Raw genomic sequence first — 17234 nt, forward strand, 5'->3', positions numbered from 1 at the left:
GTCTGCACGCCTGTGCAGACACAAGCTGCAAAGGTAGGTGTGGGAGGAGGTGGGAGGGAGGCGTTTTTGGGTGGGGGGAGGGCGGGCAATGGGTGGCCCCAGGGGCATGCGTGCGGGGAGCCATAGGCAGAGCTGGGACCCTCCAGTGGTGGAGTAGCTCCAGGGAGATCCATTGGCGCCAGCAGCCCTTACCCAGGGGTAAGGGGAAGAGTTTCCTCTTGCCTCTGGCTGAGCTGCTGCTGGCCAGAAACCTGCCTTGGATGCAGCGCAAGCCTCCTGGTTTGCCTGCTCCAGTGCAGGTTTGGATTGCGCCCAAGGTTACTTATCATTCGATACTTGCAGTAACACATGGTAGCCCTTGCTCCCAAACTGTAACCCATATGTAAAGGCCACAGTGGTCACAAAAGCATAGAATTATAGGCTGCTCTAAAAGGAACCAAAAGCTGCTTTGCTGTGTTACAGTAAACCTTGGCTTTGCAAACTGGGCCCCACAGTGTTTATGTTAAAGCAACAGGTGTGGAAAGCCAAAAGATAACAGTACTAGGCAATGGCTAGAGACTTGGCAAAAGTTAAAACACACCTGTATCTATCAGGAAAACTCTGTAACTATACTCTTATGCTTTTAGAGTAAAAAGCATACATAAACAGAATTAAGACAAAGCAGTCCTTGCCCCAGATTGTAACCCACATATAGGGGACATAATAGTCACCAGAAGCAGGCCATGGGGAACCAAAGTTGCTTGTTTTTAGTAAAGCTTTTAAAATCCTCTTTAATAAAAGGACAAAAGCCTTAGTTTTGTAGAGAGGCCCCACAGCTGCTTCGTGTTTATACTAACACATAGGAAAGGTATGCAGATAAGATAAAGAGTGCCAAGCAGGTCACATTGTGCCATCTCTTTTAATGATGTTATTCTAGACCTTGTCAAAACAATCGGTATAATTGGCTTGAATTATTATTATTATTTTTATTTTATTTTATTAGATTTGTATTTTGCCTTTCTCCCCGAAGGGCACCATTATGACCAGGTCATTGAGCCCTGGATAAATGGTGTTATACTGCTCCCTGTTGGTTTTTGAAAACTTTGTAATTTAATATGTTTATGCAAATTGTCACCTGAAATGTACCTATGAGGTATCTTGTACCTTGTCTGTGACCTGTTAGGTGTTAGCCCCATCTCTGATGTAAAATTTCAGCCAATGGGAAGTCTAGATTTCAGGACAAAGAGCCAAAAATTGTATAACGGGTCTTCACACTGTTGAAAAGGGGCTCCATGCTTTAAGACAAGAGTCCCATGGGCCAACTGCATGCAATTCGAATAAAGAGCCTGCAAACTATCACTCCTGATACTGAGTCTTGCTTTCTTCAACCTTGCAACAGCAGCTGTGCTTTTAAAAGCAGCTGGATCTTCAGCAATTAGGTGCAATAACATTTATCATCATACTTTACCTGGTAGTAAAGTTGCCAAATGATCAGGGGCAAAAAGGCATTTAACAGTAACATGCTAAGCAAAAAATCAGCAGCTGAAACTCTTCATAGTATGGAGATAAACTGCTAAACACTATCACGCTAAAGTTAAAAAAACAGATGTCAGGACCAGAAAGAAGGAAAGCAGGCAGCTGTAGCAATGAGCAGCTTGATTAAGCCAAGAGCTGAACCTAAGCATTTTCAGTTCTAAGAGTTACTGCTTGTGGCGTATCCTTGGAAATCTCACTATATTTTTGATTTGAGACCAATATTAGACAAAAGAACAAAGCAAGCAATTAAATTACAGCTGGGAATAACCATTCTTAGTTTCTTAGGAAAATGAATCAGTTTCTTAAACAGCTACAGTACTTTAACCCACTTGGCTGATGTGCCTTTTCATAGTTGTGTAACAGGCAGTAGGAATGCTTCCCAGGATTTGTGAATGAAAAGAATATCACCATGTTTTCTAGCCCTGTAACAACCTGTTGAATTTTGTTTACTACAGCAGACAGGAAGGGGAGAGAAAGAGGGAACAGGCTGAGGAATGGGAAGGAAGACACATCAAAGGAATATTCACCTATTGTGCTCAGGTATTTGATGGATCTATCAGAATATCTGGGTGAAGATATGGAAGCCCTACAACATACCATATTTTTCGCTCCATAAGACGCACTTTTTCCCCCCAAAAAAGTGGGGAGGAAAGTGTGTGCGTCTTATGGAGCGAATACTGGGGGCAAGGTCCGCACCGGGGGCAAGGTCCTCATTTGCACAGGCGCCACAGGGGGAGGGCAGGTGGAGAACAAAGGGGGCAAGGTCCACACCGGGGGTAAGGTCCTCATTTGCGCAGGTGCCACAGGTGGAGGGCAGGCTTACTTTAAAAGTAAGTTTTCCTCCTCTAAAAACTAGGTGCGTCTTATGATCAGGTGCGACTTATGGAGCGAAAAATACGGTACTGATGCTGAGAATGGCAAATTATTTATTGAACAGGTACTTCAAATTATTTATCTAAAAGGGGACGTTTCTAGTTCAGTTCCAGTGTGTTAATGCTGACTGACTGTTAACACAGCTTATTGTTTGACCTGGGTGTTAGATGAGATGTAGCTCTATAGAAGATTATCTGCTTTGCGTGTTGGAAGTGCTGGGTTCAATTCCTTACATCTCTAGGTAGGGCAGAGAAAAATTCCTGCTTGAATCTCTAGATCAGAGGTCTCTAAACCCCAGCCCGGGGGCCAGATGTGGCCCACAGCAAGCCTCTATCCGGCCCACAGCCAGCCTCTTGTCTCCTGAAAGCCTCTGGCCTACTTGGCCAAACATGACTGGAACTATGCTCTGGTTGCATCTGGAGGGTGTTCAAGGGCCAAAGAGGTTGAATGAATGAGGCCATTCATTCATTTATTCACTCATTTAAGTTCCATCTCTATTTATTTAAATAAATTTTTAATTTAAATTTTTTTCCCGGCCCTCAACACTGTGCCAGATATTTGATGCAGCCCTCTGGCCAAAACGTTTGGAGACCCCTGCTCTAGATGGCTGCCACAAGTCAGTATAAACAATACAAAGTTAGAAGAAGCAACGCGGAATGCAACTTTTGTTTGGTGAGGGAAGCATCTGGAATAAGGCTGCTGCCTGCTTGGTCTCAATTAGTTTTCTGCCTTTCATTTTTTTAAAGGCCACACTGAATACTGAGCAATGAGCAAAAAAAATAAAAGTTCATACACTTAGGCCCAAATCCTAACCAACTTTCCATCACTGGCATAGCTGTGCCAGTGGGACATGTGCTGCCTCCTGCTGTTGGGTGTCACTCACAGAGGCCTCCTCAAAGTAAGGGAATGTTTGTTTCCTTACCTCGGAGCTGCATTGCCCTTATATCAGTGCTGGAAAGTGGATTAGGATTGCACCCTTACTATTTTATTTTAAATGCTTATACCCCTGCTTTTCCTTTCCTGCTTACAAAATTTAGAACAGCCAAACAGCCACAACATTTTAAAACAACATGTAAATGAGAGCCCCATTTCTTTCTTTACTCTTTGGGAAAGCCCCATCTCTTTCTTTACTCTTTGGGAAAGCTGGCAATTCAGAACAAGGCACACACTCCATTCCCATCATTTCAGAATGTTTTAAGGCATGAACTACCAACCATTTAGCAAAATCACCGTCTGACAAACAAAAAGCTCTCATTGAGTCAACAGAATCTCTGAGACTATACAGCAGACAAAACAGACAAAAGGGGAGGAATTGTAGGGTTTTGCTTTCACTTTCGCAGTTATTGAGTCTTTACTGTGTATAATGAAAGTCACAGCCCAATCCTAATCAACATTCCAGCACCGATGCAGCTGTGCAAATGTGGTGCGTGTTGCATTCTGTGATGGGGGGAAGTCACAGATAACTCCTTGTAAATCGAGGCTTTAAACTCCTTGGGAGTTTGAGACCTGAAGTAAGTGTGTATGGGGGAGGGGCTAAGGCAATGACGTGATTGCCAGGATCGCGCTTTTGCTGGGGATGTGAGGGTTTTTTAAATTTACCTGCAGCCAGTGCTGGAATCCAGGGAGCCCACGAAACCCTCCGCAGGAATCCCCACACCTCCAAACATCTAAAAATAAAAAGGGCACTTCTGGTTTCGTGACCAAATCTGCAGGTGCCCATTTTTTTGTTATTTTTGCGAAATAGTGATGCGTAGGGCGCCCCAGATCCCCATCCCCCCCAGACTCTGACACTGGCTGGAAGTAAGTGGAAAAAATGCTCCCATGTTCAGCAGTAGCATGATCCTAGCGATTGCATCACTGTCTTCCCCTTTCCCCCGCCCCATTAGGGCACAGAGGCAGATCTTCTCAGACAGGAGCATCACAATGCTCCAGTTTGAGAACCTCTGCCTTAAGGTTAGAGAATGTTTCACCCTTTACCTCTGGGCTGTATTGTGGCTGCATCAGCACTGGAAAGTTGGTTAGGGTTGGGCTGTTATGCACACAAGTGTCACTGAAACTAATGAGCCACATGACAGCTCCTGAGAAAGAGATTTTACCCAGCACAAATCTCTGCTCAGTAGCACACTTGGAGGAGAAGGGTGTGTTCTTCTGTTGCCCAGCTTTTGATGAGCCACTGTCTCCTTCAGATGTTTCCTAGGATTAATTAGAATCATGAAGGAATTTTCTCTACCATGGAAAACAAGGTTGTGTCATTGATGCAGTGACAGGCCTTCAAAAGCCACTAGTCCAAGACAGACGGGTGGAATGGAGTCCTTTGCGTCAGGGTCTCCAGATGGTCACGCAGGGGGATCGGCAAGTGGTTTGGGAGGACTTCTACTTTTCTCCATAGCGTCAGTAAAACAACCCACATTAGTTTAAGTGGAGCTGCATCTTGACCTGGGGATTTCCAAGCAATCATAGATAGGAAGGCTATTGGAAACAGATGTCTATAAGTAAACAGTAACACCAGGATGAAAACATGGATATGAATGCATAAGATCTTATCTGCCTGTTACAAAGGGGTTTGGGACTGTATTTTTTGTTCTCTAGAACATCTTCTTGATACCTGGCCTCTCTATTCACTCTACCTCTCTGCATGTACTTGGTTTATCTACTCTGGCTGTAATTGACCAGGTAGTTGAGAGATATGAAGAACTACTTCAAGTAGAGAGTTGGACTGGGTGACCATGAAGAACCATTCCAAACAGTGGAATACCTGGGGGTGGGGAAATACCCCGGGCACCACCAAGCAGGGGGCAGTGCCGCGACCCACTATCCATGATGCCAGATTTTGTGGTGTGGTCCGAAATCATGCCAACCGTGGTTCTGCACTGATCTGAGGGCCGCCCTCTTCTCCTCCCCTTTCTTTAAATGAGATTTTTCATGCTGCTGGAAGCAGCACTCGTCTCCTTCAAAATTGGAGGAGGCAGGCACAACTTTTAGCGGTGCAGAAAAGCTTCAGTGGAGTATCCAACTCTAGGCCTCCCCTTCCTCCCTCTTTTTTAAAAGGGGGAAAGCAGGCGGTGGTGCGGAAGAAATTGTGGTGACGTCACTGCAATTACTTCCAGGTTGGGGGGTGGCAGATGGGGGCAGCCCCTGGTGCAAAAAAAGCCAGGATTGCTACTGCTTCCAACTCTATGATTCTATGACTGTGACATCAGAACAGGTCAGTGGTGTCAAGATACTTCACAGCATTTGCTGAATTTGTTAAACCAGGGGTATCAAACTCACTTTATATAGTGGGCTGGACACTATTCATAATGGCTGATGAGGGCCAGAAGTGATATCGTTAAGCAGATGATGGCTAGAAATAAGCACCTTGTTCTCACATAGAAACTCATTAGCTGTGAATGACAAGAGCAAATGTACAAATCTTGTTCATAATTTCAAGATAGAAGAGAGCCCGTGCTGGTAGAGCCCAATTATAACAGGGGCCAAACAAATTGCTTCCAGGGTCCATATGTTTGACATCCCTGTATGAAACAATTGCCTTTGTAGTATGGCTTCTGTGTGGTAGCTTGTGGGTGGAAACCAACTGTGATTTTGAAGGTTTTATGGAAATGGACAAATCACTTGGTCAGTGCTGGATTTAGACTTGGTGGGGCCCTAAGCTATTCAAAACTTGGAGGCTCCTTGTTTAAAAGAATTGAAGGCCCCTTGCTAAAAAATTACACCAAATAATGCTGCACAAGTCATTTTAAAAAGGTCTACATTTTACACACACACACACTTTCTTAGGGATAGAGGAACTAGCAGCATAGTCAGGTTTTGCTTCGCCAAAAGGGCAGGTACGAATGAAAAAAGGAGCAACTCAGACAACCAAATTGCCATGTTGGGAACACGGGTGTGACATGCCCCTAGCTGAAAGCCCTGCTGGCCTTTAATGTACATTAGATTACTTCCTTTCAGTACCTTTGTTGCAGTGAAGTCATTGTGGGTTGCTTTGTGAGCTAGGTGCACACCAGACAAACCACATAGAGGAACCACAGAAATTCTTTCAAAAGTTATGGGCCATTCACAGCATAGCTGTGGTTCAAATAAAGTAGAACCGGAGTCAAGTTTGGGAAACTAAATTTTATTTTTTGCAGCAAGTAGACATTTACTGTATTTCTAGGGCTGCCACACAATTAAATAAATCTCATTCAAATAATCTCATGTTAGCTAATTAATCAACATTAATTTTGCATAAATATACAAATGAGGAAAACGGTTTTTCCAAATCAAAAAGCCTTCTTTATTGTAAGACAATGTATGTGGATTGTAGCAGGCATCATTTTAGAAGAGCTATTCCCTCATGTGTGAGAGAAGGTGGAATGCATCGTTTAAGATGGCATTTGCCATCTGCTGTTTTGAAAAGAAGTACGAGCATTTAAAATATTGTATTAAAATTAATATTGTTTTAGCTGATAGGCCGTGGTTGAATAAAACAACTGTTTCCTAACGTTTTGCCTACAACTGTGGTAGGCATTCTCAAAGAATAAAATACAACAAGCGACTCATAAAAAAATTTCTTTATGTCTGCTGTCCAGTTAACCAATTTTGAAAACTTTTGAGTCAAATTTGTTAATGGATCAATTTCATAAATTAATCAGTTAAACTTTGCAGCCCCATTTTTTTTTCCAGAGAAGAACTCAATTACACCTTTTCTTAAAAATGAAAAGGCTAGATGTGCTCTCCTGTGAAGAAGAAGAAGAAGAAGAAGACGACGACAACGACGACGGCATACAGCTTCAAATAAAAGGAATGTTAAAGAAAAGGTAATCATTATTGTTCACAGAATGATGAAATACTGCTGTGGGGGGTAGCTTTGTTGCAGAATAAGTGCTTCCATGAATTCTACAGCAGGAAATATCCAGAAAAAGTAAATAATTCACAGTTCTCATGAGCATCAGAGGGAATAGTGTTTGTTGCTTGCTGTGATTAATCAGACCCAGTGGCATTGCTGGTATGCTTTCCCCCAGAGAGGATGTCATCCCCACCTCTGCGCAATACCCTCCTTTTGCATTGTGCTAAGCAATGGGTGCTGCTGGCAGTGGTGGGCCTGGGCCCGCTGGTGTCTGGGATGCAGCCGTGAAGCATCATTGCACCACCACTAGTTGCTTCCAGGGACCGTGATTTGCAGCCAATCAAATGTAAGGGTGGGTGGGCAGATGGGAGGGCCCTTTTGCCACCAAACGTGGCATGGAGCTCTGCTCAGTGGTGGCTTGGACGACACAGCCTGTTACTACTTCCCCCTCCTCCGTGTCACCACTGACAAAGTAACAAACATTATTCAGCAGATGCTTGGGACGCTCATGCAACCTTATTTCTTATAAAAGCAGTAGATATAAGACAATATTTCTCCAAATATCTATTGTGATTTGATTGCTTGAATGATGCCACACCAAAAGAAAAGCAAAACCTTGATGGAGATGGTTGTGGAGGAAAAGTACTTTGAAAAGACTGTTCAAACACTCAAAAGATTGTTGTGTGAAGGGCTTATGATATGGAAAACATTGGCCAGGCAGGCAGCCAGCCAGATAATGTAAAAAGCTCAATTCTTAGAAACCAACCAGGCTCAGATAGAAAGCAATGTTATGGAAGAGACTGAACTGACAGGAAAACATCAGCGACACAGACAAACCACAGAGAGTGAAATGGGCTTCTTGCTGGTTCCAAACACAAAACTCTGTTCACCTCAGTGGTTTGATTAAAACATAAGTGGAGGAAAGCAGGAAACTGAACATGCAAACACTGAGTTTCCAGATTTGTTTGACTGTGGTTTTGCTTGTTTTCTTTTGACAAGAATAAAAGCGTGGGAAAGAGCAGTATTGCAGGAAGGAAGTCATGAAGCCTGTAATTGGATTCACATGCAGGTGTCCAGGTAAAGTTTGGATCAGAGAAGGGGCAGAGGCAGATACTTTCGGTTGAGTGTGGATAGTTTATTGTTTTATTTGTCAAGCCCTGGCATGTGTTGTATATTCAGTGGTAATCATTACCTAGGAAAGGATAACAATTATGTTGTTAACTATGGGTTCCTTGCAGCATGTTACTAGTAACTGAACCAACAGTGAATAAAATGATCAGATAAATGTGAATTGTTGCTCTGGTTTGGAGAGCCCAGGAGTTGAAGATCCCATCTTTCTCATCAGCTACTCTCTCCCTGCACCGAAGTCACTATGCACCAATAAACACTCCACGGACATAACCCATAGTCCATCTTGCCAGGAAAGTATGTAACACATAGAAGTCAACAATTATGAATGTCCATAATTCCTCTATAGTTTGTCCAGAGCTGTTCCATTCTGTTTCAGTCACTCACTCCCTCCTTTCTTTTTCTAAATGAATAACCAACATTAGTGGCTAGAGCCACTAGGTTGCTCAGGGCCCCGGGGCAAAGCCTTGTACTTCGCTTCTCATGGCATCCTCACCTACTCCCAATGGTGCATTAGGTATTCCTATTGCCAACCACAGTGATGATTCTAGGGTCAACCCAGCCAAGTGGGTTGGGTTGGACCCTCTGATGGGCATTGGACCCTCAGGCAGTACCTGACTTGGCTGACCCCTCATGCCACTCCTACTCAGGTCCATGATCCTTATTCCATCACTCTCAGATAATTATGAAACTTATTCAAGGACAGTCTTATCTGCTGCTGGGTCAAATATTTTATTCTGTCTTCTTCCCTCACTTCTTTATTGTCTTTCTTCCATGTTTTACTTGACACCTGCTTACCTGTCTCAGACCCCGCCCCCCACCAAACCTGTAGCAACCATCAATACGGTGCAACAAAGAACCAAAAAGGGGGGTGGGAGAAGGCAAGAAGAAGACAGAAAAAGCATGAACTTAGGGGAAAGCTTAAAAGAATTAACTGCTCTGCTATCAGCTGGCAATGTTTCTTGGCAAACTAACAAAGCATCTAGCTAGCTAACCACAGACACCTGCAAGAGATGAACTTTAGAACACAGTACACATTTAATTAGATAAGCAAGCATCCTTGAACAAGTCAAAGTGAGATAAGGCTACTCCCTCTTTGAAAGTATGGAGGGGGCGAGAAGATGGAGAACTAGAAAGTACCAGGGAAACTTCTGCCTTTGAAGGCTCTCTGTTTGAATTGCAATAGAGGCAGGCCATAGGGGATTAAAAGTTACTTGAAAAGTTTAAGAGAACAAAGCAGCTGGCTGAAGCCTTAGTTCAGAGCAGGGGTGCCCAAACCCCGGCCCTGGGACCACTTGTGGCCCTCGAGGACTCCCAATGCGGCCCTCAGGGCACCCCGAGTCTCCAATGGACCTCAGGCCCTCTAGAGATTTCCACACTGGCCCGATGCAACTGCTCTCAGCATGAGGGTGACTGTCTGACCTCTTGCATGAGCTGTGGGATGAGGGCTTCCTCCACTGCTTGCTGTTTCACATCTGTGTTGCAGTGGTAGCAGGAAAGGAACATAAGAACATAAGAACAGCCCCACTGGATCAGGCCATAGGCCCATCTAGTCCAGCTTCCTGTATCTCACAGCGGCCCACCAAATGCCCCAGGGAGCACACCAGATAACAAGAGACCTCATCCTGGTGCCCTCCCTTGCATCTGGCATTCTGACATAACCCATTTCTAAAATCAGGAGGTTGTGCATACACATCATGGCTTGTACCCCATAATGGATTTTTCCTCCAGAAACTTGTCCAATCCCCTTTTAAAGGCGTCTAGGCTAGACGCCAGCACCACTTCCTGCGGCAAGGAGTTCCACAGACCAACCACACACTGAGTAAAGAAATATTTTCTTTTGTCTGTCCTAACCCGCCCAACACTCAATTTTAGTGGATGTCCCCTGGTTCTGGTATTATGTGAGAGTGTAAAGAGCATCTCCCTATCCACTCTGTCCATCCCCTGCATAATTTTGTATGTCTCAATCATGTCCCCCCTCAGGCGTCTCTTTTCTAGGCTGAAGAGGCCCAAACGCCATAGCCTTTCCTCATAAGGAAGGTGCCCCAGCCCCGTAATCATCTCAGTCGCTCTCTTTTGCACCTTTTCCATTTCCACTATGTCTTTTTTGAGATGCGGCGACCAGAACTGGACACAATACTCCAGGTGTGGCCTTACCATTGATTTGTACAACGACATTATAATACTAGCCGTTTTGTTCTCAATACCCCTCCTAATGATCCCAAGCATAGAATTGACCTTCTTCACTGCCGCCGCACATTGGGTCGATACTTTCATCGACCTGTCCACCACCACCCCAAGATCTCTCTCCTGATCTGTCACAGACAGCTCAGAACCCATCAGCCTATATCTAAAGTTTTGATTTTTTGCCCCAATGTGCATGACTTTACACTTACTGACATTGAAGCGCATCTGCCATTTTGCTGCCCATTCTGCCAGTCTGGAGAGATCCTTCTGGAGCTCCTCACAATCACTTCTGGTCTTCACCACTCGGAAAAGTTTGGTGTCGTCTGCAAACTTAGCCACCTCACTGCTCAACCCTGTCTCCAGGTCATTTATGAAGAGGTTGAAAAGCACCGGTCCCAGGACAGATCCTTGGGGCACACCACTTTTCACCTCTCTCCATTGTGAAAATTGCCCATTGACACCCACTCTCTGCTTCCTGGCCTCCAACCAGTTCTCAATCCATGAGAGGACCTGTCCTCTAATTCCCTGACTGTGGAGTTTTTTCGGTAGCCTTTGGTGAGGGACCGTGTCAAATGCCTTCTGAAAGTCCAGATATATAATGTCCACGGGTTCTCCCACATCCACATGCCTGTTGACCTTTTCAAAGAATTCTATAAGGTTTGTGAGGCAAGACTTACCCTTACAGAAGCCATGCTGACTCTCCCTCAGCAAGGCCTGTTCGTCTATGTGTTTTGAGATCTTTGATGAGGCATTCCACCATCTTACCCGGTATGGATGTTAGGCTGAACGGCCTATAGTTTCCCGGGTCCCCCCTCTTTCCCTTTTTAAAAATAGGCGTGACATTTGCTATCCTCCAATCTTCTGGCACCGTGGCCGTTTTGAGGGACAAGTTGCATACCTTAGTCAAGAGATCTGCAACTTCATTCTTCAATTCCTTAATAACCCTTGGGTGGATGCCATCAGGGCCCGGTGACTTATTGATCTTTAATTTATCAATGAGGTCTGAAACATCTTCTCTTTTAACCTCTATCTGACTTAACTCCTTGGTCAGGAGGGGCCGTTCGGGCAGCGGTATCTGCCCGAGGTCTTCTGCCGTGAAGACAGATGCAAAGAACTCATTTAATTTCTCTGCCATCTCTAAGTCTCCTTTTATCTCCCCTTTCCCTCCCTCACCATCCAGAGGGCCAACCGCTTCTCTGGCAGGTTTCCTGCTTCTAACATATTTGAAGAAGCTTTTATTATTCCCCTTAATGTTGCTGGTCATGCGTTCCTCATAGTCTCGCTTGGCCTCCTGTATCACCTTCTTACATTTCTTTTGCCACAGTTTATGTTCCTTTTTATTCTCCTCATTAGGGCAAGACTTCCATTTATGGAAGGAAGCTTCCTTGCCCTTCACAGCCTCTCTAACTTGGCTGGTTAGCCATGCGGGCACCCTCCTGGATTTAGTGGAACCCTTCTTTCTTTGCGGTATACACCTCTGCTGGGCCTCTATTACTGTTGTTTTAAGCAGCCTCCATGCACTCTGGAGAGATTGGACTCTTTTTACCCTCCCTTTCAACCTCTTTCTAACCAGCCTCCTCATTTGGGGGAAGTCTGCCCGTCGGAAGTCAAGGGTTTTTGTTAGAGATTTGCCTGGTATTCTTCCCCCAACGTGCATGTCAAAACGGATCGCAGCATGATCACTGTTCCTCAATGGCTCAGTAACATTTACATCTCTAACCATCTCTAACCAGGAAAGGCCAGCCTTGCTTTCTGCAAGGCCTTTCATAGACCTTGAGCTATTGCAAGACCTTCATTCATTCATAGAAGTTCATCTTTAATATATACATTTATGTAAACGTATGTAAATTTATTCAAATTTTAAATGTAAATTAATTCTTTTTCCCCCTGGCCCCCGACATAGTGTCAGAGAGATGATGTGGCCCTCCTAACAAAATCTTTGGACACCCCTGGTTCAGAGGGATTACACTTTAGCAGGTACTAGGCAACCACTGAAGCGGAATGAGGTCACTTCTTAGCAAGGACATACACCACTGTGCCTACCAATATCTTTCATGTCTTTTAGGGCAAAAGACATATCCCTTAATACCAATGTACTCAAGGTAACTGGTCACAATAGTTATATAGAATTAAGCTATAGAAATTTTAGTTTAGAAAAGCTTTTGAAAACCCCTTTTAATAAAAGGAACCAGAAGCTATGTTAAGCAACAAGTGTAAAAGATAAAGGGACCATATCAGGGCGCACTAATGAGATGGGCATGCCAAGAAAGAGGTCTGAAGTTCTGCCAAAGATGAGATCTTCACACCTGTGTTTGTACCCTCTTTTAATGATGTTACCTGTCAAACAATCTGTATAATTGGAAGGTTCAACACTGGGTCAGTACTGGAAACTTTATAATCCAATATGTTTAATTGTTTAATTTCACCTTTTTTGGAGACCTGTAACTTGAAGCTCACCTATGAGGTGTCTCTAAGGTTATCTACAGCCTATTAAGAGTTTGCCCCATCTATGATGCAGATTTTCAGCGAATAGAAAGTCTAGATTTCAAACAAAGAGCCTAGAATTGTATAAAAAGTGTCCTACTCCTCTGAAGAGGGCCTTCTGGATTTGAGCTAAGTCTCCCAGAGGCCACAGACATGTCTTGCTGAAACAGTAAACAGCCTTCATAGCCTTCCACCTCTCAGTGTCTTGCTTATTTGTTCTCAGCGGCACTGGACATCTCAAAAAAGACATCTCAAAAAAGGCATCTCAAAGGCATCTCAAAAAAAACATAGTGGAAATGGAAAAGGTGCAAAAGAGAGCGACTAAGATGATTACAGTGCTGGGGCACCTTCCTTATGAGGAAAGGCTATGGCGTTTGGGCCTCTTCAGCCTAGAAAAGAGACGCCTGAGGGGGGACATGATTGAGACATACAAAATTATGCAGGGGATTGACAGAGTGGATAGGGAGATGCTCTTTACACTCTCACATAACACCAGAACCAGGGGACATCCACTAAAATTGAGTGTTGGGCGGGTTAGGACAGACAAAAGAAAATATTTCTTTACTCAGCGTGTGGTCGGTCTGTGGAACTCCTTGCCGCAGGATGTGGTGCTGGCGTCTAGCCTAGACACCTTTAAAAGGGGATTGGACAAGTTTCTGGAGGAAAAATCCATTACGGGGTACAAGCCATGATGTGTATGCGCAACCTCCTGATTTTAGAAATGGGTTATGTCAGAATGCCAGATGCAAGGGAGGGCACCAGGATGAGGTCTCTTGTTATCTGGTGTGCTCCCTGGGGCATTTGGTGGGCCGCTGTGAGATACAGGAAGCTGGACTAGATGGGCCTATGGCCTGATCCAGTGGGGCTGTTCTTATATTCTTATTCTTATGTTCTTATGGACAGACCCACCCCTGTCTACCAACTGGTGCTGCCCTATGACATACTCCTACTCTACTTTCATCTAAGATTCCAGCCTCCATCATTTTCTTACCTGCCCTGGAACTTTTCTGCTCAAAACCTTGTAAGGCCTTATACTGGCAGATATCTTGCAGGAGACATGAAAGAACTCTGAATCACTCAGATAATATAGGTGAGTTTGATGCTTGAGGCTTTGTAGTCCACCTGGGTCCCACTGTGTTCCCAGGTGGGTCACAATGGGAAAGTTTAAAAGTACAATCCCCTCTAGTGTGGGTAACACTGATACTGCAGAAATGGCATCTGATTCTCTGCACAAATGTTACTGATAAGAAGAAACTGCCTTGTCTTGAGAACACAGCTTGTTTCCTGAAACAAATCCAGCTGTTTGTTTGACATTTGAATGAGGGTCTTTTTTAGTACTAACAATAGCTGACATGAGGAATCTGAGGACAAAGGTCTGACATGGTTCAGAAGTGTACCACACAGATAGCACAAATCCTTCTGTGTCTGTGCTGGATCCAAACTGGTACCTGTTTTATTTAAAGGAACTGCACAAGGAAGGAGCAAGGTGAGGGTGTATGGGTGCTCCTTCCCTAACCCCTCTAACTCTCTTCTTCCTTGTGAGGAGTTTAGTATTTAAAGGGACTCCATTCCTTTAAGCTTTGAACATTATGCAAGGAAGAAGCAAAGTAAGCAAGTGGATCAATGTGGTTCTGTCTGCCAAGGGCTAGAGGGAGGTGGCGGCAGCGTGGGGGTGAAGTGCACCCCAAATCTGCCACTCCCTTGCCACCTATGCTTTATACAAACAGCATCATCCATTCCATGGATGGGCCCCTGACTGAATCCTTTTGGTTGTGTTCCCTTCAAATGAAAGCAGCAGTAGGCTAAAGCAAAACACTTCCGATACCCACAGTTGGAGCCAAACACAAACGCCTCCACAGTTGGCCAAGTGCCAAGAACCTATTTTAGTCATTGCATAATTTTCCCATAGATGATGTTTCAATTGGGGGGTAGCTCTGCAGTAGGACACATGCCTTGCATGCAGAAAGTTCCCATTCCAATCCCTGGCATCCTCAGCTTAGAAAGTTTTTGAAAGCTTGGAAAGTTGCTGTTAGACAATGTTACTCTATATCAGGGTGTCCAAAGTTTTTGGAAGGAGGGCCACATCATCTCTTTGACACTGTGTCAGGGACTAGGGGGAAAAATAATTAATTTATATTTAAAATTTGAATAAGTTTACATAAATGAATATATTAAAGATGAACTTATATGAATGAATGGTCTTGCAAAAGCTCAAGACCTATAAAAGGCCTTGCACAAGGCAAGGTTGGCCTTTCCTTTGCTGCCGCTACTGCATCAGAGATGTGAAACAACAAGCAGTGGAGGGAGCCCTCATCCCACAGCTCACGCAAGAGGTCAAACAGTCATCCTCACGCTGAGAGCTGTAGCATCAGCCCAGTGCGGGCTCCAACAAATCTCTGGAGGTTCATTGGAGGCTCATTGGAGACTCCCTGAGGGCCTCATTGAGAGGCCCCAAGGGCTGCAAGTGGCCCCAGGACCGGGGTTTGGGCACCCCTGCTCTATATGGATGAATGGTAGGACTCAGAACAAGGCTGTTTCACTCATGCATTCATACAAATTGTAGTCTTGCTGCATTGGAGGTGACCTTGCTGGGCAATGAGGATGAGATGAATTGGCCCTCTTCTATTTGTCTTTCCTCCCTTTTAATGGTCTTGGTATTTGTTCTCTTGTGCAGCAGTTAGACTGCAGGAAGCAAACATCCCCCCAGTAATGAGAAAAAGATCATCTTAAAATGAGACTAAACAAAAAGTTCACCAAGTATTGGGGACATTGCCTTGGAGAAACTGCCTTGGTTTTTTTTTTTTTTGTTTGTTTTGCTCTCCTCAGCTAGATTTCTACTCCAGTGCCAGAGTTGCACAAAAAGGAATTTATACAAGCCATAAATTCTCTGATACAAACCCTGAAACAAATGCACAAAAAGGCACAAGGAAGGGCATTGCATTTTTCATCTTTAATTGCGTCACAAAGCTGTCTGTGTCTCTCCTTGGACCATGCACCACACAGTGGCCACAATCTCATTTCTGAAGTGGGAAGACTATGTTTCCTCTGGGGGAAGAATCAGATTTTCCCCATATATGACACCCAGTGCACTGAGTGCTCAGCTAATGTGAGCTACCCACAACAAAAGTTCTAATGAGAGAGAGGACAAGCGGACTGCATGCATTAAATGGGAAGCAAATGTGTGTGCTTTTTGGAAAACAACCCTCCAGTCATCCTGATTGTGCAGGAAAAGCAACACCAGAGTGTGAGTTGAACAAAGTGATGCTGTTGTTGTGACTGAAGCCAACAGATGATGCACATGATGAACTGGCCTTGAACTCTGTCTGGATGCTAACAGCTGTAACTGGAACTTCAGGCTAATGAGCCAGTCCCAGAGGTTTCATAGAAAACAGGGCAGCTGCTGCCGACTAGGGAAGTTCCTTTGTGCCCAGTCAGGCTGCTCAGGGATGTCACTTGGCCCAGGGGTGCCTATACGGTCTGTCAACAGCTTTCCAGAGTTTTAGGCATGGGTCTGACAGCTTTGTTTAGAGATGCCTGGGACTGAGCCTGAGATCTTCTACATGCAAAGCAATGTGCCAACACTGAGAAACAGCACTTCGTGCTTTAAAGGCCCTCTAATCCCTAAGTATTCAGAAAAATCAATGTAGCTAAGCAGCCTATAAATACAGAACTAGTCCCAAAGCTTGCTGCAAAAGCAGGATCATACAGCACCTGAAATATAAAAGGATTATTGCAACATGACCACAATTCCACCCAGAGTTAGGCTCAAACTATTGGATTACTGCCCATAATCCATGCATTTCCTTCGGCAAGTGTTTGCTGAAGCAGAGGACCAGATTGCCAGCCACTGGAACTTTGATGCTGCAATGTGAACAACTGAGTTCCTTAATTTATGAGCACCACAATTGAAATTGAGGAGCAAAGAATGCTACATTTCAATACATGTAACACAGTACTAGTCTAGAGGAGATTTTTGTTTTAAATGAAGAGCAGGCTCAGGAGTGTAAATTTAATTGGAGGAGTGCAAGGGAGGAGTAGTGTAACACTCCCCCCAAGCTGTATTTTTGAACAAAATCACACCTACTCACACCTACACACCCAACTGCTTGTTGTCCAAAGGTGGGGAAAAATTTGAACACCTGTATTTAATTTTTTTTTATGCCATTGAGCATAGCTCCTCTAAAGAGTGATTACCCTTCAACGCTTGCTACTCTCTCTGCCT

The 17234-nt window shown here is 44.3% G+C and overlaps 1 protein-coding gene across 1 annotated transcript in view; it reads left to right on the forward strand.

Annotated features, from left to right (window-relative positions):
• The first annotated feature begins 7080 nt into the window (after positions 1–7080).
• Positions 7081–17234, forward strand: part of EPS8L3 (EPS8 signaling adaptor L3) — a 70453-nt gene continuing 60299 nt past the window's right edge. Inside the window, exon 1 of the mRNA XM_066624635.1 lies at positions 7081–7184. Within this exon, the coding sequence (XP_066480732.1) occupies positions 7081–7184 (104 nt within the window). The remainder of the gene's footprint in view (positions 7185–17234) is intronic.

Source organism: Tiliqua scincoides, chromosome 4 (assembly GCF_035046505.1).
Source record: "Tiliqua scincoides isolate rTilSci1 chromosome 4, rTilSci1.hap2, whole genome shotgun sequence".
Lineage (NCBI taxonomy): Eukaryota > Metazoa > Chordata > Lepidosauria > Squamata > Scincidae > Tiliqua > Tiliqua scincoides.